The sequence below is a fragment of the Panthera pardus genome, unplaced genomic scaffold (genome assembly GCF_024362965.1).
Source record: "Panthera pardus isolate Hobbes unplaced genomic scaffold, ASM2436296v1 HiC_scaffold_2, whole genome shotgun sequence".
NCBI lineage: Eukaryota > Metazoa > Chordata > Mammalia > Carnivora > Felidae > Panthera > Panthera pardus.
The window spans coordinates 86243554-86266862 of NW_026526765.1; the positions used below are offsets into that span (position 1 = coordinate 86243554).

The following is a 23309-nucleotide window of genomic DNA, read 5'->3' on the forward strand; positions in this document are numbered from 1 at the left end:
TAGAATTTAACATTGTACCTTTTTAAAAAAATTTAATGTTTATTGTTAAGAGAGGCACAGAGAGAGCAGGAGAGGGGCAGAGAGGGAGACACAGAATCTGAAGCAGGCTCCAGGCTCTGAGTTGTCAGCACAGAGCCCGAAGCGGGGCTCGAACCTATGGACTGCGAGATCATGACCCGAGCCAAAGTTGGACGCTTAATGGACTGAGCCACCCAGGTGCCTGGTACCTTTGAAGTTTTTAAACTGATTTTTATATGCTAAAGTAAATTACCGACATTTTGAACATTTTACCTCAAACACTTTACTTTGTTCTCTAAAAAGGAGAACATTTTCATAAATGGACAAGATGTTATTAAAATGCCTGATGAAATTACTAGTAATTTCTTTAGAACATGTAATCTCCTGTCCATATTCAAATTTCCACAATTGTCTCCATAATGCCTTTTACAGCTGCTTTGTCCAATGTCTTAATCCAGGACAAGGCATTCTATTTGGAGGTAATGTCCTTTAAGTCTCTTTTAATCTAGGTCAATCCCTTTTTTCATGCACTGACTTGTTGAGGAGAGTGGCCATTTGTCCTACAGAATGTGTTACTCTCCGGATTTGTCTGATGCCATGGTACTTTTTTTTTTTTAAGTGGTTTCTCCATCTCCTAATTTCCTATACATGAGAAATTATGTATTAAGATTTACTTAAATTCAAGTTAAACATTCTTAGCTAAAAGATTTAAGAGGTTAGGTGGAGTACTTCAGATTGAATTACATAAGCAGACATATAAAATCTGGTATACTCCAAATCGAGTTGGACTCTTAACAAGCTGAGCCACCCATGTGCCCCTGGAAGTTAACCTTTTTATTTTTGATGTTCTGATGTTTTTATGTTTGAGGCTCAGTCAGTTGACCATCTGATTCTTGGGTTTCCGCTCAGGTCATGATCTCCCAGTTTGTGAGTTCACGCCCCATGTTGGGCTCTGCGCTGACAGTATTGGAGCCTGCTTGGGATTTTCTTTCCCTTCTCTCTCTGCCCCTCCACTGCTCGCTCTCTCTCAAAATAAGGTTAAAAATATTTTTAAAAAATGAAGTGTCTTACTGATAAGTTGATTCTTTTACCATTTTAGTTTGCTCAGTATGAGGCATGTCCTACCAATCTGAAAACTTGTACTAATTTTTAGGTTCTTAGAATATTTCTTCAGTTACGTTTTTGTTATTTTTCTGCCTCTTCTCCATTTGTTGCTGTTTCTGGAATTCTTGTTAGTCATATGATGGATCTATTGGGTTAATTCTCCATGTTTTTCCAATTTTTCCATGTTTTTGCCTAAAAGTTTTAAGTTCTGGAATATTTCCTCAGTGAAATCATCTCATCATTCTATTACACTTTTGACTTCATCGATCATATGTTTAACAGGCTTTTATTATTATCAGAATGTTACTGTTTCAGAGTATGCTGTTCTCTAAAACAGTTTTTTCTTGACTACCTCTTAGGAAGCTTAATATTATGAATTTTGATTCCTAAGCTGACTCTGAGTCTTCCTAGATAGTTGTTTTCCTTAGTTTTATCATTCATGCTGCTGATTTTCTTCTTATTTCTGACGGTTTTTGATTCTTCATTCATTCTTAAGATTGGGGTTCGAGGTAGACATGAAGAAAATACTGGGGAGGGGAATCTGGAAGAATTCAAGTGCAGTACTTTTCCTAAAGAGCTTTTACATTCTGTATTCAGCCCTCTTCTCATTTCCACCCTCTACTGTGCCAGACAACTCCAAGCCTAGCGTCTTTCCTGGACTGTCAGGCAGATCAACTCTCTGTGAAGCTTTAGTCACCTGCAAATTCTGAGGAGTTGCCACTTTGATGATCTACCTCATTTGTCAACAGGCTTCCATATTGCTTGATCTTTCAGGTATTTTTTGAAATACCTATTATGCTAATGGTAGCTCTCCAGATCACTTCAGTATTAGAAATTATTTCTTAGGGTGCCTGTGTGGCTTAGTAGGTTCATGTCTGACTCTTGGTTTTGGCTCAGGTCATGATCTCTTGGGATTCTCTCACTCACCCACTGCCCTTCCCCCTCTTGCTATCTCTGCCTGCCTCAAACAAATAAAATAAAACTTAAAAAAAAGTATTTCTCAGCTATTGTTTTATTAAAGTTTCAGGAGGAAGACTAAACAAATACTAAGGCTTCTATCTTCTTAAACCACAAGTTCTATCTACTTTTGGTTCTGGCTCTGGATTTATTATTTTGATTACCATAGCAGCAAATACATTTTAATATCCTGTAGAGTGATTTTTCTATTACTATTCTTTTTCACCATTTTGTAACATTTTTATGCAATTTTTGAGATGATCCTTACAAGAACTTTTATTACATTCAAGAAAAAAATTGAGAATTTTCATTTTGATTATATTAAATTTACAGATAAATCTAGAGTATAATCAACAGTTTTACAATAATGACTCATCCCATCTAGGAGAAAAGCTTCTGTATCAATTTATTCAAATCTCATATTTTTTAGTAAAATTTTGTGATTTTCTTCCTTCTGATCCTACAGATTTCAAGTTTATTGGTAGGAATTTCATAAGGCTATTATTAACTTGCAATTGTTTGTTGATTTTGTAAGTTTTTCTGAAAATCATCTACTTTATTGAATTCTTTTTTCAATTCTAATAGTTTGATACTCTTGGATTTTTCCAGGTAAACATATTATCCACACTTAATGTTAATTTTATATATCACTTCTTTTTCTTGTTTATTATATCATTGATTAGAATTTCAAAGACAGTGTTGCTAACTATTTTAATGGTGTCTGTGGCAGAGTTGCTAATCCCCTAGCTTAGTTTAGTAATAGATGATCTGACCCCTAGTTTTATCAGGGTGCATGGTTTTTCACCTAGAGGTTTTTTTTCTCTTATAGCAAGGAATGGAATTGTCACTAATTCTCACTACTATGTAGAAGTGATGATTAACTTTCCTGTCATTCTATTAGTAGGATATCCTGTAGCAAACATTTTAGTTTAACATTTAAAAATCTATTTTCCCAAATTATTTGCCCACAAAACTCATTCTTCATGAAATGACCATAAACATCCCACAAAATTCTAGTGTTTCAGGTACCATGTTTAAGAAATACTAGCCTTTGTCAAGTATGTTGCTCAAGTTAAAAATGTACCTCTAGAGCTGATTAATATGTATTTTATTAGAAATGGATTCTGAATAGTTTCCCGTGCTTTTTTGGAGGCAATCTCCTTAATGTAGCATTATGATGAATACAGATTTTTATTTTGAACTATCTTTGCATTTTAAGAATAAACTGTTTGGTTATAGTGAAATGTTCCTTTAAGACAATACCAAATTGATTTTGCCAACATCTAAAATTTTTGCACATATGTTCATCAATGAACATCAAATATGAGCTACGCACACACAATGGTGAGCACCACATACACTCTCACTGTGGGGCATACAGTGATTTTAAATGCTTTTGAGGATGCTATGGGTTGTGCTAGCTTCAATACTCAAGAAACTTTCCATCGTGTTTTGAGTTTAAAGCACAGTAATTAGCTCCTCACGAATTTTTAACTCGCTCATAACTGAGCGGGCTGGATACCTTTTTATTTTGTGGCACAAATCTTTGGTGGCATCCTATCATTCAGTCCTGTCTATACTTACTGACCTAATTCAGTTTTCTACCTTTTTTATGTTTTCCTTGAAAAGTGACCATTTCATTTTGATATTTACTGGCAGCATGAAGATGTATCAAGTATTTTAATAATTTGTAAACCTCTCTTTTATTTTTAATTTTCTTAAAGTTTAAGTTCCATGCCCAATGTGGGGCTTGAACTCACCAACCCAAGATCAAGAGTCATATGCTCTACAGACTGAGCCAGTCAGGCGCCCCAAACTCCCTTTTAAAGGACCAAAAACCTTTTTAGTGGCAGTATTCCCTTTCCATTTAGACTCAAAGGTGATTTATGAAAGTACTTTAAAAGGGTAAGTTTTCTACTTTTGTTTTTTGGGCAGCTATCCTTTACCTTTTAATTTTTATTATTTTTTAAAAAGTTTATTGTATTATTTGAGAGAGGAAGAGAGAGAGAGAACCCCAAGCAGGCTCTATGCTGTAAGCTCAGAGCCCAACTCAAGGCTCCCTCCCACAAACCTTTAGATCATGATCCCAGTCCAAATCAAAAGTCCCACATTTAACCCGCTGAGCTACCCAGGGGCACCTAACCTTTAATTTTTAGAGTTATAATAGCATACTAGTTTTACTTGTTCAAATTTAGCTTATCCTTCTAGGCCTAACATATATGTCAAATCCTTCAAGAAGACTTTCTTCTCTCCTATCCTCCTTGAAACACATATATATCTTTCATACATACACCATAGTGTTACGTACCTTCCCCCTTCCCCTGCTCGACCCCCACATTCAAGCTATTTCATTTCTTTATGAAGTTTACAGTTTAGTTCAGTGCTTTGTGGGTTTTCACAGCAAGATTCCATTCAAGGCAACAAATATTTATTGAGCACCTATGCATGAGGCATTGTATTAGGCACTAGGAATAGCGTCAAATGAAAGATGAAATCGTGCACTTTAAGGAAGTCAGCTTTCCTTAGGAGGAGTGTCGAACAAGTAAACAAATTAATTACCCAAATGAGCTTCAAGAAGTTAGTTTTGAAGTGAAGGTATACGATAATGTGCATAAGCAGCTTACAACCCTGGAAAATGAAGGACATTATCGAAAAATCAAGGAGAAAGAGAGCTAAGAGAAGGTGAAGTACAGCTTCACCGTAAGTAGCCTAATAATCCAACCCAATAATTACACAAAAATAACCCAGAGCAACTGATTTAGAATCACTTGGCCAGTTTGTAAGGAAAAAAGAATGCAGATTCATATCTACTAAAATCAGAATGGGAGAAAAGGATGTTTAAGCCTGTGTTTTAGAACCCCCACCCAAAGTTTTAGAACATGGCGAAGCCAAATTTGGCAGACCTCATTCCCCGGTTACTCCCTCCTTCTAGACTTAGGATAGCCCACAGCGTGCCTCTTCTCCCTTCCTTCCTTTCCCTCGGAGCTGTCCGTCTTGCCTCCGGACAAGCGCCACAGATTACAGGCCTCCTTGCGTGAGGCGAGGTCCAGCTACCAACCTCCCTCTACCACGCAAATATCCAGACCCTCGCTCCGCAAAGGATTTGGGGAAACCGCAACAGGCCAATCTAAAGGGCGGGAGGAGGGGCAAGAGACCAAGAGGGAGGAGAGGTTTCTTTGATTGACGCTAGATACACCCAATGAGAGAAGAGGACGAATGACGCTTCCGCCTCAAAGGGCAGGACATTAACAATGTCAACCAATCCGGCTCAGAAGTGTCTACCTTGTGGGAGGTCCTTGAGGCCGCTGAGGTCGTTGGTGTCTGTTGAACGGCTCGTGGAAGTCGTGCTGCCTTGGGTAGGGCGTTAAGGTCGTTCTTGAGCGGAACGTCTCTGTCCGAAGAGAAAATGAGTTTAGCTCTGAGGTCGGTAATGAGGAGGCCGCAAAGCTCTCCACACCTCGCAGCGGGCCCCAGGGCGGGTGTGTGTGGAAGGGAGGCAGTTGGGGCCGAGGCGAGGAAGGGGATGCAGTTTGGGACGAGGGAGAGGAGTCTCGGCCAGCGTTCCCGGGCCCGGACCCCTCACTCTGGGGGCCGTGGTGTGTCGCAGGTGATGAGCCCCGTGCATTTCTGCTGAGGTAGACACGTCTATCAGTGCGTTGGGCTTTGCACCACCAAAAAGATGGGCTGTTTTCGTTGCGAGGAGGGAGTGAAATATCGCGATGTTTCTTCTCGCGGTTTTTCTGCGAGAAATCAGGCCATGGAGCATCCCTTAGTTCAGCTCCTCCTTCCTGGTCTACGGCCCCACCTCAGCGGCAGTGCTGTCATCATATTTAACTATAAAATTTGGGAATAACATTAACCCCTCACTGCTCTTCTGCTAGGGCCCTATATTAAGGTATAACCGGAGACCCATTTTAATGACTTTAATTGGTAATCTCTTAAGATTTTTCAAATTTTTTAGTTTCTTTACCTTTCCTTCACTTGCGACCTCTAACCCCCTGTCTGTTGCCCCCAGCCCCGTGTAGACGTCAATACCTTAAAAATAGCTAGATACGCCTCTCTAAACTGGTGCCGCCTTCGGTTAGGAGATTCCTGTGGGAGCCTTGCGTGGGGTCAGTTGTAGGTCTGTTGTGGACTTGGCCTTTCAGAGAAAATGACCCCGGGAAATGTTCGAGCTGGTGTAAACCGATTTTCCTCAGCTTTATTTATTGTACGTCTTCGGTCACTTTCTAATCATCTCTTGCCTTTGTTGTAGATTTTAGAGAACAAAATACAGGCAAATAGATAACGTGTTTTACTGAAATCAACCCGAGTTTTACATTTTAAAGTTTTATGAGTTTGTTGGGTTTCAAAACTTGTTTTTATGCAGATGTTGCAGCGGCATTTGAAATTTTGGAACGCTAAGATCAGTATCTCTTAAGGAGGACATTTCTGGCTTTTAAAATAAAATTTCCTTTAAAAAAGTTGCCAGAGTTTATGAGAGACTAAATCTAAATTTACAAGTGAGATTTACAAAACCATAGACTCTTCACTTTATTATAGAAAATTAGCACAAATACTCTCTTTTTTTTTTTTTTTTGGCGTTTTCATGGTTTGTTTAGACATATCAATGAAAGAAATTGTAAATAAAGTGCCAAACTTATGTGTAATCTAAATCACTTGTAACCTACCACGCTGAAATACTTTGTAAGTTAATTGTTAAATTTTAAACTTTTTTGGGTAGAAATTTAGGTAACTTATAAGTGATATCAGAAGTAAACCAAATACATAACGATCATCAGTTAGGAATTTTCCTTTGATTTTTTAACACTATGTTTAGAGCAATGTAAATAATGAATGCTTTGTTCTTTTGTTGGCGATTTTTTGTCATAAAAACAATGTTTTTTATTCAAGTTCTGATTTTTTCGTCTGTAGTATCAGTGAGAATAAATGCAAAGCTAGAAGGAAAGAAAGGTCTTCATTTCTTTGAATAACTTGTAATACTTTTCACTTTTGGAAAGTGCAAATTTATAGCAGCTTAGACTATGGAATGAGCAAGGCTCATGTACGGAAGATTTCTGATTCTCCCACATAACTTCCTTTTTAGAAATTTAAAAAATTATTCAATCGGTTAGTTTTTTTGTTGCATTTTAATCATCTGGATGCATAGGAGAATAGAATTAAAGTAGGCTAAAAAGACTTTGTTTCTTTTCATTTCATAGAAATGAGCTTGTGGTAGACAAAACAAAGAGGAAAAAAAGAAGAGAACTCTCTGAAGAACAGAAACAAGAAATTAAAGATGCTTTTGAACTATTTGACACAGACAAGGATGAAGCAATAGATTATCATGAATTAAAGGTAATAGTGTAATGTAAAATACATATTTTTCTGTTAAAATGATGTTCATTTTTGATAATTGGTTAAAATACATTTCTAAAGTATTTTAACTGGTTTTGGAAATATGAAACCGTTTTAAATGTTCACAGTTAAATGCTATAAGAAAATTGAATAATACTCCTAACATCTTTTTAGAAATTCCTTTTCATATTGTAAAATGAATAGTGTTTTAAATATAAAAATAAATTTCTATGCAAGGCCTTATTTTTCATTCACATAATTAAAAGATTTCAAACTATAAGATTTAAACAGTTTTTACTGTATTCTTCTTCCCACTGTTTTTTGTTTGTTTGGTTTTTGGTGACTCATTCTTCTTTCACATTGTGAGAGTGTTATTTCTCTTTTAATTTGAACATGTTAGTAGTATATTCTTTATGTACTTTCTCTGGTGCAGACAACATAAATGATGTCTGATGTTGACACGATGCTAATGGGGAAAAACGTCAATTTTAGGGCCTAGAATTATTTCTAAAGATGCAAGGGAAAATTGGTGTTTAGGATAGTATAGATCTCACACTTAGCACAATGAGAAAGGCAACATTTTAATAGCTCTTTAGTTCTTTTTTTATTTTTTTTATTTATTTTTTTACTTACCCAGCTTTGATCCATTCTTGCTTTATAATGTCTCTTCCATTTGTTGCCATTGTTATTATTTTGGTTTGGGATCTTATTTCCTACCTAGAGCTTCTAGTTAACTCTGTATAGTACCATCAGGTTCATCTTTCTAAAATTCTTTCCTCATTTTGTTCATTGTTCATAAAACTAGTGGCTCCTCGTTATGAACTGCATAAAGTTCACATTCCTTTAATTTTTATTGAATGCCCTCCACACTTTTACTACTAGCTCCTTTTCTCATTTGCTAACCACTTGCTTCCACCTGAGCTCTTCCTGTTCAGGTAAGATAAGCAGCTCTCTTCACTGTCCTCAAACCTCTTTTTTATGGTATCTGTTTTAATACCAGTCATCCTTTTCTTATTGCCCTTCTACTTTATTTCATCCATACATCAGGGAACAAATGGAACCTCTCCAAGTAAGACTTCTTTAGTCAGTGTCATGTCTCTCTTCTTGTTAACAGAAACAGGATCTTGGATCTTTTCTTTAAACTCAGGGACCTGAACTACTTACTTAACAACTAATCGTGTAGATTCTTATGGTAACTCTTATTTTCATTCTTTTATCTCTTCTGTTGTATAAATTTTTAATATTCATGCTATGCCTTTTTTTTGCATTTTGGTTGTTAATCATTTGAGAGCAAATAACTTGTTAAAATGATCTGTATACTGGGTGCCTAGGTGGCTCAAGTCAGTTAAGCACCTGACTCTTGATTTTAGCTTAGGTCATAATCTCATAATTTCTGAGATTGAGCCCCACATCATGCTCTGTGCTGACGGCGTGGAGCCTGCTTGGGATTCTCTCTCTCAAGATAAACATTTAAAAAATAAGTAGAATGATCTGTACACTACGTCAGCCTATTGTATAGTATTTTATAATTTTATATTTTATAAAAATATATAAATAGTGTATTTTATATATTTATATATTTATATATATAATTATATTTATATATTTATATATTTATATATTTATATAATATATATATAATATATAAATAGTGTATTTTATATATTTATATATTTATATATTTATATATTTATATATTTATATATTTATATATTTATATATTTATATATTTATATATTTATATAAAAATATATAAAAAGTGTATTTTATAAACACTTGATTGGTATGTCCTATAAAAGATATATAAATGAAAAAAATTGCCATTTAATTTCAGTAGTGGAGAAAAACTATCACTTTGTTTTTTTAGAGATATAAAACATGCAACAGAATTAAATGTTTCATTAATGTGTTTGCCTCTCTTAAGTCTGAAAACTTAAGAATTAGAAGTCACTTCTTTTGAAAGAGTGCTTGATAATTTGCTTTTCCCTTTTAATCCAAAAGGTGGCAATGAGAGCCTTGGGGTTTGATGTAAAAAAAGCTGATGTACTGAAGATTCTTAAAGATTATGACAGAGAAGCCACAGGGAAAATCACCTTTGAAGATTTTAATGAAGTTGGTGTGTATTTTAATAGTCTTTGTAATTAGCACTTGTTAGGAAATTTTCTGGTTAATATTAGTATTTTTTTAATTCTCTGGGTTATGGAATTTTGTTATAGAACATTGTGGTATAATGTGGATCTCATATGGGGGCCGGGGGACACTCTTTTTACTTAATTTCAAAGAAAATATAAGATTTACAGCTTCCCTGTGGAATTTATCATTTTGTCTTTAGTTCTAAAGATTCTAAGGAACTATTGTGTAACTTTTTGTGGGAGGATGTTTTTCTAAGTAATATGTGTTTATATTACATGATAAAGGATGATCAAAAAATTATTTTCTTAGAGTAAAACAGAAAATTTGGTATCCTTTTGTATGGAAAATATTTCCTAAGACCATTCTGGTGTGTGATTTTTGTTGGCAGAGTGGGAGAAGAGAAAACCTGTAGCATTTGTTATCTTTGGCTCTAGATGAAGGGCATGCCTTCAGGTTGACACAGCTTATGAAGGTCTATATACTCTGAGTGACTTGATCTTGGTGAATAAAGTCATCTGTTTAAAGTTGCAAGTGGAGAGAAGATTGTGGTAAAGGAGGCATTTGGCAGACTTAAGCAGGAAAAATCATTGTAGAACAACCAACTAAGCATAATGTGTCATGAGCTTAATATGATTGAATTTTATACAGTTGATTTTAGTGAATTATTTACAGCATATATCAGGCTTTTTAGTATAGAAGATTCTGGAAGGCAAGGACTTTGTTATTATAATTTAAATACATTATGTAGAATATTATACGTAGAATGTATGTATATTCAGGTTTTTATTAAATAAATTTTCTAAACCATTGATAACCACTTTATATGGGTCATGATATATACATTTCATGTTTTTAGAGATGTAAAAAATTTAGGAACAAATCCAGTTACACATATACAGAAACTTTTTGTGTAAATATTCAGCAAGAAGCAATACACAAAGCAAAAAAAAAAAAAAAAATGGCAGTTAGTACATATGGAAAAGATAGAGTCCTATCATTAAATCATTGTTTTTATTTTTTTAATCTGAAAACTCAAAATGAAAGTGAAGAGAGAAATTAAAGGATGAGCCTAAAAGAGAAAGAAAGCACAACACAGAAGAACTTCAATTTATACACTGAGAAATAACTGTTTAGAGAAGCAGGTTGTCCCTTTGGGAAGCATATTGCGTGTGGTTTTTTGGTTTTGTTTTGTTTCGTTTTTTCTAATTGGTAGATTTATTGAGAGGAGGAGAGCCATCTTTATTCTTTCAGTCTTTCAGTATTGAAGCTCTTGTATAGTTCATGATCTTAGTCCAAGTTCCAACTTAGATTATTTATAGACAGGTGTTAGGATATAGTGACAATGATACCATTAGGAAAGAGCTGCAATTCAGGCACATTTGATACAATGTAGTGGCTTGGCATGGACAGTTTGAAACCAGATTGCTTGGGTTCAGATCTTGGTTTTGCCACTTACTAGCTGTATAATTTGGTCATTGTACTTCTCTGTGTCTCAACTATAAATTGGGGCTATCTTGTGGGTTGTGAGGAATAAATAAGTTAATAAGTAAAGTGCTTAGCAAGGGGCCTAGCTATAGTAAGTACTATTAAGTATTTGTTAGTATTACTTTAAAAATTGTCTTTGTTTTATTGTGTTTTAGTGCCTCGTAATAATTGTACATGCATCACTGGAACATAAAAAGTATTATATTCCATGTATTTATATTTTTCTGATTACCCTGTTTTCATAGTTGCAGGCTATTTTAAGCATTATATCATTGTCATTAATAATTTTATGTAACACATATCATCTTAAGTAAATACAGTTTTAAATTTGTGATCTTATTAGCAGTTGAAGCCAAAGTCCCATGCCATATTCACCTTTTCCTGACCCTCCATCTTTTCTGTGTTAATAACAGGGTATGAGGGTGGCTCAGTAGGTTAGGCCTCCGACTCTTGGTTTCGGCTCAGGTCATGATCTCACAGGTCCATGAGTTAGAGCCCCGCCTCTGGCTCTGCACTGACATGTGGAGCCTCCTTGGGATTCTTTGTCTCTCCCTCTCTCTACTCTTCCCCCCTCTCTCTCTGTCTCCCTCCTTCTGTCTCAAAATAAATAAATTAACTTAAAAAAAAAGAGAGCATGATTACTGGGTTTCTTCCAGAATTAATGGCCATGGGTAAACTTCTCTCTGACTTTCAAAGATTAGGCTTTTGACCTGCTTGAAAATACCATCAGTCAAATAAAAATTTATTACTGTTTAGAAATTGAAGTCAAGAGCTCTGTATTCTCTCCATTTGTGGATTATTTTTCAATAATAACTGACCACAGATGAAGGTATGTTTTATACTTTGGGACAGATAACTCAAAATCAGAACATTTGAGTCTTAGTTTTAGGTATCATCTATTACTAGTGAAGGATACTGTTCCACAGATATTTCTGGATGAAGTCTGACACGTAACCAGAATCTTTGGGCACATTCCATTGCCTCTTTAGAATAGAATATTGTATTACCATTTTGCTTTGCTTATTTAACAAATATTTGCTGATTTTTTTGGCATTAGGTACTATGTTGGGTTGAGGGAGGGGAATTAATTAGAAGTTACCAAGAGGGTCTTTCAAGGAGCTTACCATTTAAATGTAAGTAATAATAAGCTGTGGTGTTCTGTGGTAAATTATAATTTTGTTTAAAGCAGGAGTTGGCAGAGAAAGTAGTTTAGACAGAGACCTTATGCCCCCACAAAGGCTAAAATATTTACTATCTGTTTTTTGACAACAAAAAGAATTGTCAATTCTTGGCCTGGAGCAATTGAAGAAGACCTTGCAGAGGGGATTTTTAATTTAGGCCTTTGGGAATGTGAATAGGATTTCATCCTAAGGAGAAGATTGTGGGACGCAGTAGAGAAAGACATTGGAGGCAGAGAAAACAGCAACAACAGGGTGGTACTGGAAGTATAGTATGTTTGAAGTGGAAGATAGTATTGGGCCAAATAGGTAGTCTTGCATTACATATAGAGCTTGGACTTTAGTCAGCAGATGATCATTGTCAATTTCTGTGGAAGAGAAGATATATTTTAGAAAGGTAACTCTGTTGAGAGTATTAAAGATGGGTTGAAGGGCAGAGAGACTGAAGACAGAAAATAATAGACTTTTTATGCTGAGGGTGGTGAGAATGAAGAGAGAGGCCCATTTAAGAGTAAAAAGGGTAGTATCCTTAGCGCTGTAGTAATAAATCGCTGATTAGGTTAATCAGCTTAAAAAATGTTCAGACTTCAAATATGAGAGATTATTTGTTAATGATGCTGTTATCTTTTTTGAGATCAGGCATCAAAACAACAGCTATCTTGGTGATAGTGGGAGGAATTTGAATTCTGAAATGTTGAGTGTAAAATAACTTGTATTTTTGGATAGAAACCCCCAAAAGGCAGTGAGAAATATAGTTGAAGCTGTATTTCTAGCAGCACCTTTAATGATTTTTTAACTTTTAATGTGATGTTTTCTAATGTGCTATGTTCTTAAGTGATTTTTATAATGTGTAAGGTCTAACTGTTTTTAGGAAGTATATTTATGGTAGTATAATTTGAAAATAAAGTTACATGGACAGCAATTTGTGAATTAGATTGAAGTCACCTAAGTGTATATTAGTTGATTTATTTTCTTTGGAAAAAAAATGTTTCTTACAATTCTACTTTGTAGAATAGGAATAGAGCATGAAGGCATGGAGGAGAGTCACCATAAAGATACCATGTTTTAGCTGTCCAGAATTATGGGTATTTATAATTCCTGAGAAAAGTTGTATTCTAAGGCAAAGTATTGATAAAAGATTATATATACACATAAGTCTGAAGTAACTAACACAATTAAAGCACTAGTGGGATAAGAATTTATACATCTTGGAGCCCCATCTGTTCCCCACATCACCCTGTTGCTTCTTTAAGTACATTAATACTCTCAGCAAGCTGCTTTTTTGGTTCACCTGTCATGTAAATTATTTAATTGGTGAAGAAAATTTCTTAACACTTTTTTTTTTCCTTGTCCTGCTTTTTTGTTGGGACTAAATTCAAAATAAGTTGAGTATGAGCCATAGAGTTAAGCATGGTATTTTATTTTGGTGTTATGGCTGTGTATATGCCAACTCCTTTTTGACTGAATATTTATGAGCTTGGGTTATTTGCATACTTATAGTAATATACTTCAATTAGTTACTTGAAAGACTTTTTGGATACAATTAACGGGTAATAGAAAACTATTAAACGTATATGTAGATGATTTAACGTTAGCTTAAATAGGTACTTACTCTAAAGCTTACTTAACCAAATACAGTGATAGTACAGCAAAACAACAATAATTTTTTGTGGGCTTGAATTGTAGTTTTCCTTTTGAGTGCATTAAACTTTCCATCTATAAGCATTTGCAAGTTTTTAATGATTCTGTCAACCTTACTAGAACTGAATTATTTTTAATGGCATGATGAAAGTCATAAATAATTTTTTTTTTTTTTTCAACGTTTTTTATTTATTTTTGGGACAGAGAGAGACAGAGCATGAACGGGGGAGGGGCAGAGAGAGAGGGAGACACAGAATCGGAAACAGGCTCCAGGCTCCGAGCCATCAGCCCAGAGCCCGACGCGGGGCTCGAACTCACGGACCGCGAGATCGTGACCTGGCTGAAGTCGGACGCTCAACCGACTGCGCCACCCAGGCGCCCCAAATAATTTTTGTTATAGTAGTAGACTAGCTTGTAGAATTACTTCAGAGATGTTTACTTAGATATTTTCAGATTTTTATCTAGTAACTGAAAAAATTTTATACCACAGATTGTTACTTTAATTTTTATTGTTGTGGCTATTGATTAATGACTGTGAATATTAAAAATAGTGTTTAAGTTTACTACATTATTCTATATTACTACCTTTAATCTATTAGAGTATATTATTGCTGTTGAAGTCTGATATTTCTCACTTTTAATTGTAGTTTTTTGAGAGTTATTATCTTGGTGAACAAAATGGGCGTGATTTTAGAGAGATCTTTCCAGACTTTGTTTTTTGGGGGGCAGAGGGGGAGAGGTGGTTCTTGCTACAGTCATATTCAGTAACTACTTTTCATATTTTTGAAAACCAAGAGTTTCCTCAAATCATGAAGCTATCGGTAGAATTTTCGTCTGTCTGAAATTGTATCTCTGTCGATGATGGCAGTGAATTTGTCAGGAATTTTTGGTCTTTATTACAGGGTTAAATTTAAGGAACCATAATGTGCTTAAGTTCAGCCATCAGACAGCTTTTATCTAAGTAGCTTTAATTGTTTTGTTGATATACCATCTCTATAGCTAAGTTACAAACTCCTAGACTTTTTTGTTTGGTGTTAGTGGAGCCTAGTACAATTCTTGATAATGGTAGACCTTAAATAAATATGGTATGTAGTCCTTTTTATTTTGCCTCTGTGTGTGATAGTTTTGCTTACTCTTATAATAGGATGAATTGTTGATAACATAAAGATTAAATTTTAAAACCCAGATTTGATTTTTATAATTTGAGTTTTACCTTTTGGGTTCTTGGGCTCTGATTTGGCATTTTATTATCAAACTAAATGTTGAAAGATTCACAACTTTAATTCTCATCTAGTACTTTTTGATTTCATGAATGCATTTGTGATTATGAAGTGTTTTTAAATTTTTTTTAAAATTTCTTTTTAACTGTAGTGACAGACTGGATATTGGAAAGAGATCCACATGAAGAAATATTAAAGGCATTTAAACTATTTGATGATGATGATTCAGGTAAAATAAGCTTGAGAAATTTGCGACGTGTTGCCAGAGAACTGGGTGAAAACATGAGTGATGAAGAACTTCGGGCTATGATAGAAGAATTTGATAAAGATGGTGATGGAGAAAGTAAGTTTTGAGTAAAACACATATTTTAGGTATTATTACTGATATATGCATATAGTAAATTTGTCTAAAATCAAATGATTTTCAAGACTCATTGCAAAGTATCTCTATTTGGTATAATTGTTGTTCACCCTATAGTGGGGTTTTTGCATAAACATTTCACATAATTCAATTTAGAATGAAGCAGACCTTTAAAACCAAATAAACTGGTTGTAAAATCAAGTTCCACACTTCAGGAAGGTACTTTACTTTTTGAGCATCACCAAAATCTTTCCTTGAGGATCACCAAAATCCTTTTTGAACATCACCAAAATTTCAGCTACTTGGTAAAAAATGTCCACTTTTTAAAAAGTGTTTATTTTTTTAGAGAGAGATTGAGTGACTGTGTTCATGTGTGTGAAAGTCGGGAGGGGCAGAGAGAGAGGGAGAGAGAATCCCAAGCAGGCTCTGTGCTGTCAGCACAGAACCCGTCACGGGGCTCTGTCCCACAAACCATGAGATCATCATTGGTGCTGAAATCAAGAGTCAGACGCTTAACCCACTAAGCCACCCAGGCACCCATAAAACATCAGCCTTTAATGACTTCTTCCTTAAACTACATGCTCTTCTAAACTGTAACTAAGTTCTATTGTTTCTACTCTTCAAATGTTTTGAAACTGTTTTATGTCTTTGTTTACTGCTGCTGCCCTAGTTCTGGCCCTAATTTCTTTGTAGGAATGTTATTATAGCCCCATTCATTATTTCCTTGAATGCCTGCTGGATATGGTGCCTTATGTGCAATCTGGTGCTGCTACACAATGAGGAAGGCAGATGTGGTTTCTGCCCTCACTGACTCTACAGTCCCTTTACCCTCCTAATTGCCCTCTATGCCTATGAGCCTCTACCCTCTAATTTAGTTTCTTGATAACATTCTTTTCTTAAAATACAGGTTTGATGATGTCATTCTTCTCTTCGAACACTGAATGATTCTTCACTACCTACAGAGTAAATTTCAAAGCTCTCTAAGATAGATTCTGCCCTAACTATCCAGTTTTATTTCCTACTGAGCTCTTCAGTGTCCTGCTTTAACTTTCACCTCCCATACATACATGCCTTGACCAAATATATTCTACCCTGAAAACACTTTTTTATGCCATGCCATTCCTTAATCCTAGAATATTCTAATTGCCAGTTTCTGTCTGCTAAAATGTTAGTCTTTCTCTCTGATTCATTTTAAAATTCCATTTTCTCGAGCCTCCTCTGGTGGCCTCTGTATGAGTTATGGAGACTGCCATTGAGGGTCCATAGCATTTAGAGGAACACGGTATTTGACAGTTCTGTACAATGCCTTCTGTTAGTTATTTACATGTGTAACTCTCCAATATATTATAAGTTCCTTAAGAGCAGTATGGAATCCTATAGGGTGAAAGGCCTGAGGCTTTGGAAACCTACAGATCTGGATTTGAATTGAATCTCTGCCACTTACATAGTTGCTCTGTAATGTTGTGCGAGTTTTCAGTGTTTTCTGAGTTGTGGTTTCCCATTTATTAAAGTGAGAATGGTAATACCTTCCAGGTGGTTGTAAGTATTTTAAAGGAAGATATTTGAAGGTGCCTATTACTAAATGGAAACTTGTTTTCCTTTTTTTGTATCTTTACTCATCTTTATATTTTCCTGCATTTTCTTGAACACAGTGAGTGCTCTGACGTTGGTTGATTTAAAGCCCTGACCCAGGAGTGTGTATTACAGTAGATACATGTTGATAGAGTATCACCTATACATACATACATAAATATGTACATAATACATACTTTACTTTGGCAATACTGTCATGCTTTAATAAGGAGGTAAGACAGTAGCTATAAGTTCAGGTTTGTAGATTGTACTTTAGAGTTGTGTATTATACTTTCTCATATTTATGTAAATATTATTCAAGGAATATAAAACTTTTTTTTTAATACTAGTTCTTTGAAGGGTATTGATAGATTTATATTTATTTATTTATTTAAAATGTAATTTATTGTCAAATTGGCTAACATACAGCGTGCACAGTGTGCTCTTGGTTCTCGGGGTAGATTCCCATGGCTCATTGCTTACACACAACACCCAGTGCACATCCCAACAAGTGTCCTCAGTGCCCATCACCCATTTTCCCCTCTCCCCCATCCCCTCAACAACCCTCAGTTCTCTGTATTTAAGAGTCTAATTATTTTTTAATGTTTATTTTTGAGAGAGAGAGAGAGGTGGGGGAGGGACAGAGAGAGAGGGAGACCTAGAATCTAAAGCAGGCCCCAGGCTATGAACTGTCAGCATAGAGCCCAACATGGGGCTCAAACTCAGGAACCGTGAGATCATGACCTGAGCCGAAGTTGGATGCTTAACGGACTCAGCCACCCAAGTGCCCCTGTTTATATTTAAAACAAAGATGGTTTTTAAAACAAAGATAGTATCCACTGCCTTCATATTTAAAAAATTTTTGTGTCTTACCAAGCTGTTGGCTGTTACCCTAACTAATTTCAAAGCAGCTCTGTTTTATAAAGGTACTATCTTAAGTAGCATAGAAAATCTTGGTATGTCTATTTCATAAATCGTCAGTAACGGCTACTACCTGTGTCAAAAGATTAGAGTTATTTTCTTTTCCTGTGTTAGGCACATGCAAATTAGGTTTTGGTATTAGCTTAATTTGACATTAGAGGAAAATATTAATTATGAAGCTGCCTCTTAAATTTAAACAATGCGAAACTTTGCATAGAAAATGTGTCCCATTTCTTACATCTCTTGTTAGTCCGCTCTGTTTGTTGCTTTTGAAACTCAAGAGTTCAAGCCCCATTGCTTGAAGATTTTAGTGCATACTTACTTAAAACATTACTTTGGTTCTCAATGCTAACTTTACTTTAAGTCACTGTATAACTGTTGCTTGGGCATCCTACTGTCATTTGGTTAAATGACTAACAGGCAAGTAACATTTTTTCTTTTTTTTCTAAGAGATTGGTTACAAATATAATACAGTGGTGCATAATCTTTTATTGTTAAGATTTGTCTTTTATGCAAGTGGAGGAAGGTGTTCTTAACATATTAAATTCATCTAATCTAGTATCCAGTCTGGGATTTGAATTTCTGGGGGGTGAGGGACTTCTGAAGTATTACATGGGGTCTAGGTGTATGCATCAAATATTGTCTTTGACCATATGAATAATAGTCTTGCACATGCGTACATATACTACTGTTTTTTATTTATATCTATAAATGCTCTTGTAATTGATAAATACACTTTTTCAGAATTCATAGTAGCTATTTTATATTATCTGTTTCTCAAACAAGATGTACTAAGTTTATTATTGTGGCAAGTCCAGGAAATCATTGTTGAAAGACATTTTCATATTCAGAAACAATGAACTGTAATCCATTTTTAGTCTGGCTTTGGGATATTGCCATAACTTACATGGGTCTCTGTAGCTGTATGAAAACCTGCCTATTTTGGAAAAAGTATGAGTGGCATTTTAGAAAAACTTGTTAATTTGATTAATTTGGATTCTTTTGGCTGCAGTTTTGTTTAAATATAACCTGTTTTCTTTGTATATGTTAAATTAGTAAAGATCATAATACTTGCTGTCTTTTTTTGTAGACTTTGGTAATTCTTCTGTCTTTATGAATTTTTCATACTTTAGTATTTAGGAGCAGTGAAAATGAAATGTTTATTGTGTATTTAGAATAATAAATACAGTGAAGGAGTTAAAGGAAAAAAAAATATAATGCAAGATCTAAATAGAGCTGTGCTAATGATACAGAAAGAATGCTTTCCCAATTATCACTCCCAAGATCTGTAAAACACAGTAAATATTTTTGGAAAAATCAACATTTAAAAACCCAAAGTGGACCATCTTTTAAATAATTATGATAAGTATTAACACTTATTTAGTAGTTAATACTTGTTAGATTCTGTGCTTGGCATTTACATTGTGTATTATGTCACTTAATTTTCATAATGGCTTTTGTGAAGTAAATATAGTATTATCTATATTAATGCATAGGATAGATGGATGCATCTATAAATGAAGAAACTAACGTTCCAAGAGATTTATAACCTGTTTATGCTTTTATCCATAACACTGTGTTACCTCTTATGCTAAAAAATAAAATTAGGTTTCTATGTTTATGGAATTTTAAAAATTACATGCTATTTTAGTATATAAAATATTCAATACTCAGTATTCAATAAAAGACTCAACTGTCACTTCAGATGCTAAAATTTGTCTAAATTTTGCTAAAATTTTCCTCTAAAGCCAGGTAGTCTCTAAGGTACTTAATCTACTTAATTTGTAGATAATTTATCTTTATTAGGTAATAAATTCTGTATTTAAAATACCTGTAATAAGATTAACCCAATGAAGTGATTGATTTATGAAAATTTTGTTTAAAGAGGTAGTGTAGGAGGGGCGCCTGGGTGGCTTGGTTGAGCGTCCGACTTCTGCTCGGGTCATGATCTCACGGTTTGTGGGGTTTGTGAGTTCAAGCCCTGTGTTGGGCTCTGTGCGGACAGCTCAGAGCCTGTATGTAGCCTGCTTCGACTTCTGTGATACTCCCTCTCTGTCTGTCCCTCCCTGCTCATGCTCTCTTGCTCTCTCTCTCTCTTTCAAAAATAAACATGAAAAATAAAATAAAAGAGGCAGTGTAGGAGAAAAGTGTTATATTTGTTTGATTCAATAAATATTTTATCAGATGCCTATTTAAAGGTGGGTATTGTGCTAGATTTATTAGTATAGAAACTCGATATATGATTGATGGAGAAAGTTATGAAGCTATACGAAAGTCAAAGATCACTACTAGAATTTGTAAGATCATTGAAAATATTACAGGTTATGTGTTCTACTGTGTCATAATGTCTTGCAGATGTTTAGTATTGAAATGCATGGATTCATGGTTCATTACCAGCTTCTGGCCAACTTATTCTTCTTAACTTCTTAGAGCTTATTTTTGCACTATTTCTTTTTTTAACTATGTTGCTGAAGGTATTCTCATACCTTAGCTTTCTTTCCACTTCCTGTCAAACCAAATCCTATGTTTTATTTTAGAGCCCAAATCAAGATTTATTCTTGCCGAAGTTTTTCTCAGAAGTAATGATTTTTCCCATTATGATGGAATTTTTTTCAACATAGATATGTGTATTATTTTAATAATAGATCATGTTTTGTCTTATACAGCAGTTCTCTGTTTCTGGTATGAAACATGACTTACATGATTATTAAAACTGGAACCAGTATATTTTTTTCATTCCTGATGTACATATTTCATCTCCTCAGTGTGTTTTAATTGGTTAATATTTTTCTAACTTTTCATTATGAATTTTCTCAACCATAGAGGGAAAAAATATTAGTTTAGTACAATACGCACCTTTATACCTTCTACCCCTTCTACCTAGATTCAGCAGTTAACATTTTACTGTATTTGCATTGTCTGTAGTGTGTATTTTTTTTCTGGATCATTTGAAAAATATGTCCTGAACTTGACCTCCCTCACATTTTAGCATGCATCTGCTAAGAATAAGGATATTGTTTTTCAAAATTATGATACCATTGTTACTCCTAAGAAAACTAAAAATAATTTTATATTACCTAATATCTTCTTCACTTAAATTTCAAGATACTGTAGATTAGGAACCCTGGTGTCTGCTTTGGTATATTACACAACTCTTAGGATGGTGTAGGCATTCACTAGGCAATTAAAAATGTTTGAGTCATTGGAATGTTTTCATATATTACCATGTAGAAACAACCTAAAAAGATAATCTTGTAGTTCAGTATTTTCAGATGAAAAAATTAAGACACAGAACTGTTCTGTATCAGAGATATGACTGGAATCCAGATCTTTCTTTTCCTCATTCAGTGTTACTATTATTATCAAAATGATCATTCATAACCAGTGTTTTGTTAAGGTATGTGTTAAGTTTTGGACCCCATGAAATCACCTGTTTTACAAAGAGGGAGCATTCTTTTCTGAACATTTCTATTAGTAATTGTGTATATTTGTATATATTGGTTTTAAAAATTATTTAATAAGATTATTACCTATTTATTTCTAGGTTGCCTTCTTAAATATGGTGCTTTATACACTGTAGGTTCTTACTGAACTTTATTTATAGTTTTGGTAACATTTTCTCTTTATGAGTGATGGTTTCTGCATTTACATCTATATTTTATAGTTGCTGTATTATCTAGCTAATTAAGATTAAATTTGTACCCTTTAAAATTACTATTACTCTAGATGTTTTCAAATTTTTTTAAGTGGCTTTTAAATATATAAAAAATCAAACAACAATTTGACTTTTTAAAAAATTCTATATTTTCTTCCTTTAGAATTCTAATGTACATGTATGATAGATTTAAACTTGTTTATGAAGGAAGGGATTGCTAAATGAACTCATAGAATAAAGATAATAAAGAGGCTTTTTTAACCATTTAAAAAATTAAAAATTTCAAGCTTTAAAACTATTTTTGTTAGTGTATGTAAATATTGTCATTATGATAGACTTTTTTGTAACTTAAATAATATGTCTTTTCTGTCATTAATATTATATTCATATTGTTTATCACATTATATATTTTTGTATTCATGAGGTTCTACTTAATAAACGTGGTCAACTTCCTATCAAAGAAGTAAAAGCAAAATAATATGTCTTAATTTATTAACAATTTTGTATAATACAAAATTTAAAAATACTTAGTATAAAATAGTACAATTGTCCTGTGAAAAATTTGTATTTCTGACTTATATTTTCTTTCTTACTGCAGTAAATCAAGAGGAGTTCATTGCTATTATGACGGGTGACATTTAAAGAATTACAAGGATAAACACTAAGAATGTTGCAGTTACATCTCATATTCTATTTTTGTGCTGGAGCCATGTTAAAAAGAAACCCAACTTAGTTCTCTTTTTCCAAAAGGACCAAAAATAAGTGTCTTATGTATTCATATTTTACTACTGTTAATTTTCTTTGTATGAGCAGTATTGTTAGCACTCTAATAGTTTAGCTTTGTATTTATAATATAGCTTTTATATATATATATATATAAAATTTAAAAAATTGAATCACGTGGTACACATTCTCTGAAAGTTTTTTATTCGGCATCAGTAGTCACTTTTGTTTTGATGTACACATTATGCAGACTTTCATTAATAAAGTCTTTATTTTAGTAGTACTTTAAAGTATGGTAAATTTTCTGTTTTATTTTGATTCCGAGTGTCTGTTAATGCTCAACAGTATGTTTCTTAAATCTTTTCTCTTTGAACTACTAGTTTCAGAAAAAAAAATTGAAATACAAATAGCAACAGAATAGCACATTTTTCCATTACAGGTTTGACATTTTATATTTCAATACAGGATGATGACTCAATACACGCATAATTCCTTTTTTAAGAGTCATGTCTTGCAGTTTGGAAGGAAAAAGTGTGCATATAGACCCATTTATCCTCATGTATTACGTTCGATAGCACTTCTCGTGTCTTAACGTAAGTTGTGACAGTTGAATCTGGATATTTCCTTAAACTAATTGAGTACAGTTTGAATCGTCTGATTTCTTGACAAAATGAAAGATTTAAATTTTGGAATTGTGATCTGTTAAGATAATTATCACTCAGTTAAACGTCACAATGATGAAAATAGAAAACTAAGCCACAGAAATATTTAAGATTATGTTTTACCTGTATAAAGGAACATTTTGTGATTCAGCAGGAAACAGTAGAGACAGACTTTCCAGGTATTGGTGGGCTCTTCTGCCTTGTAGAAATGTATGTTAGGGGGGAGACAAGTGGTAATGGGAGATAGGTTGTAGGGAATTGGTACCCATTCTGATCCTTCACTAATTATCTGGTTCCTGCTGGTAGGGACTCTCTGGAAGAAAGTTGTCTATTTCAGTGACC

The 23309-nt window shown here is 34.1% G+C and overlaps 2 protein-coding genes across 3 annotated transcripts in view; one reads left to right on the forward strand and one right to left on the reverse strand.

The window, feature by feature from the left end:
• POLR3G (RNA polymerase III subunit G) overlaps positions 1-5476 on the reverse strand; it is a 103274-nt gene extending 97798 nt beyond the window's left edge. For both annotated transcript variants that reach the window (XM_053907205.1, XM_019462803.2), the window contains exon 1: positions 5362-5476. The gene's annotated coding sequence lies outside the window, so the exon portion shown is untranslated. The remainder of the gene's footprint in view (positions 1-5361) is intronic.
• CETN3 (centrin 3) lies at positions 5389-22595 on the forward strand. Its single transcript, XM_019462806.2, has 5 exons — positions 5389-5502; positions 7281-7416; positions 9418-9532; positions 15225-15416; positions 22181-22595. The coding sequence occupies exons 1-5, from the start codon at positions 5486-5488 to the stop codon at positions 22222-22224; spliced, it is 504 nt and encodes a 167-aa protein (XP_019318351.1). The 5' UTR covers positions 5389-5485; the 3' UTR covers positions 22225-22595.
• The last annotated feature ends 714 nt before the right edge of the window (positions 22596-23309 follow it).

Excerpts from the sequence above, each read along its gene's own strand:
- CETN3 (XM_019462806.2), top strand. Across the intron at positions 9,533-15,224 it reads TGAAGATTTTAATGAAGTTG|TGACAGACTGGATATTGGAA; the intron begins GTGTGTATTTTA and ends TTTTAACTGTAG. Across the intron at positions 15,417-22,180 it reads TAAAGATGGTGATGGAGAAA|TAAATCAAGAGGAGTTCATT; the intron begins GTAAGTTTTGAG and ends TTCTTACTGCAG.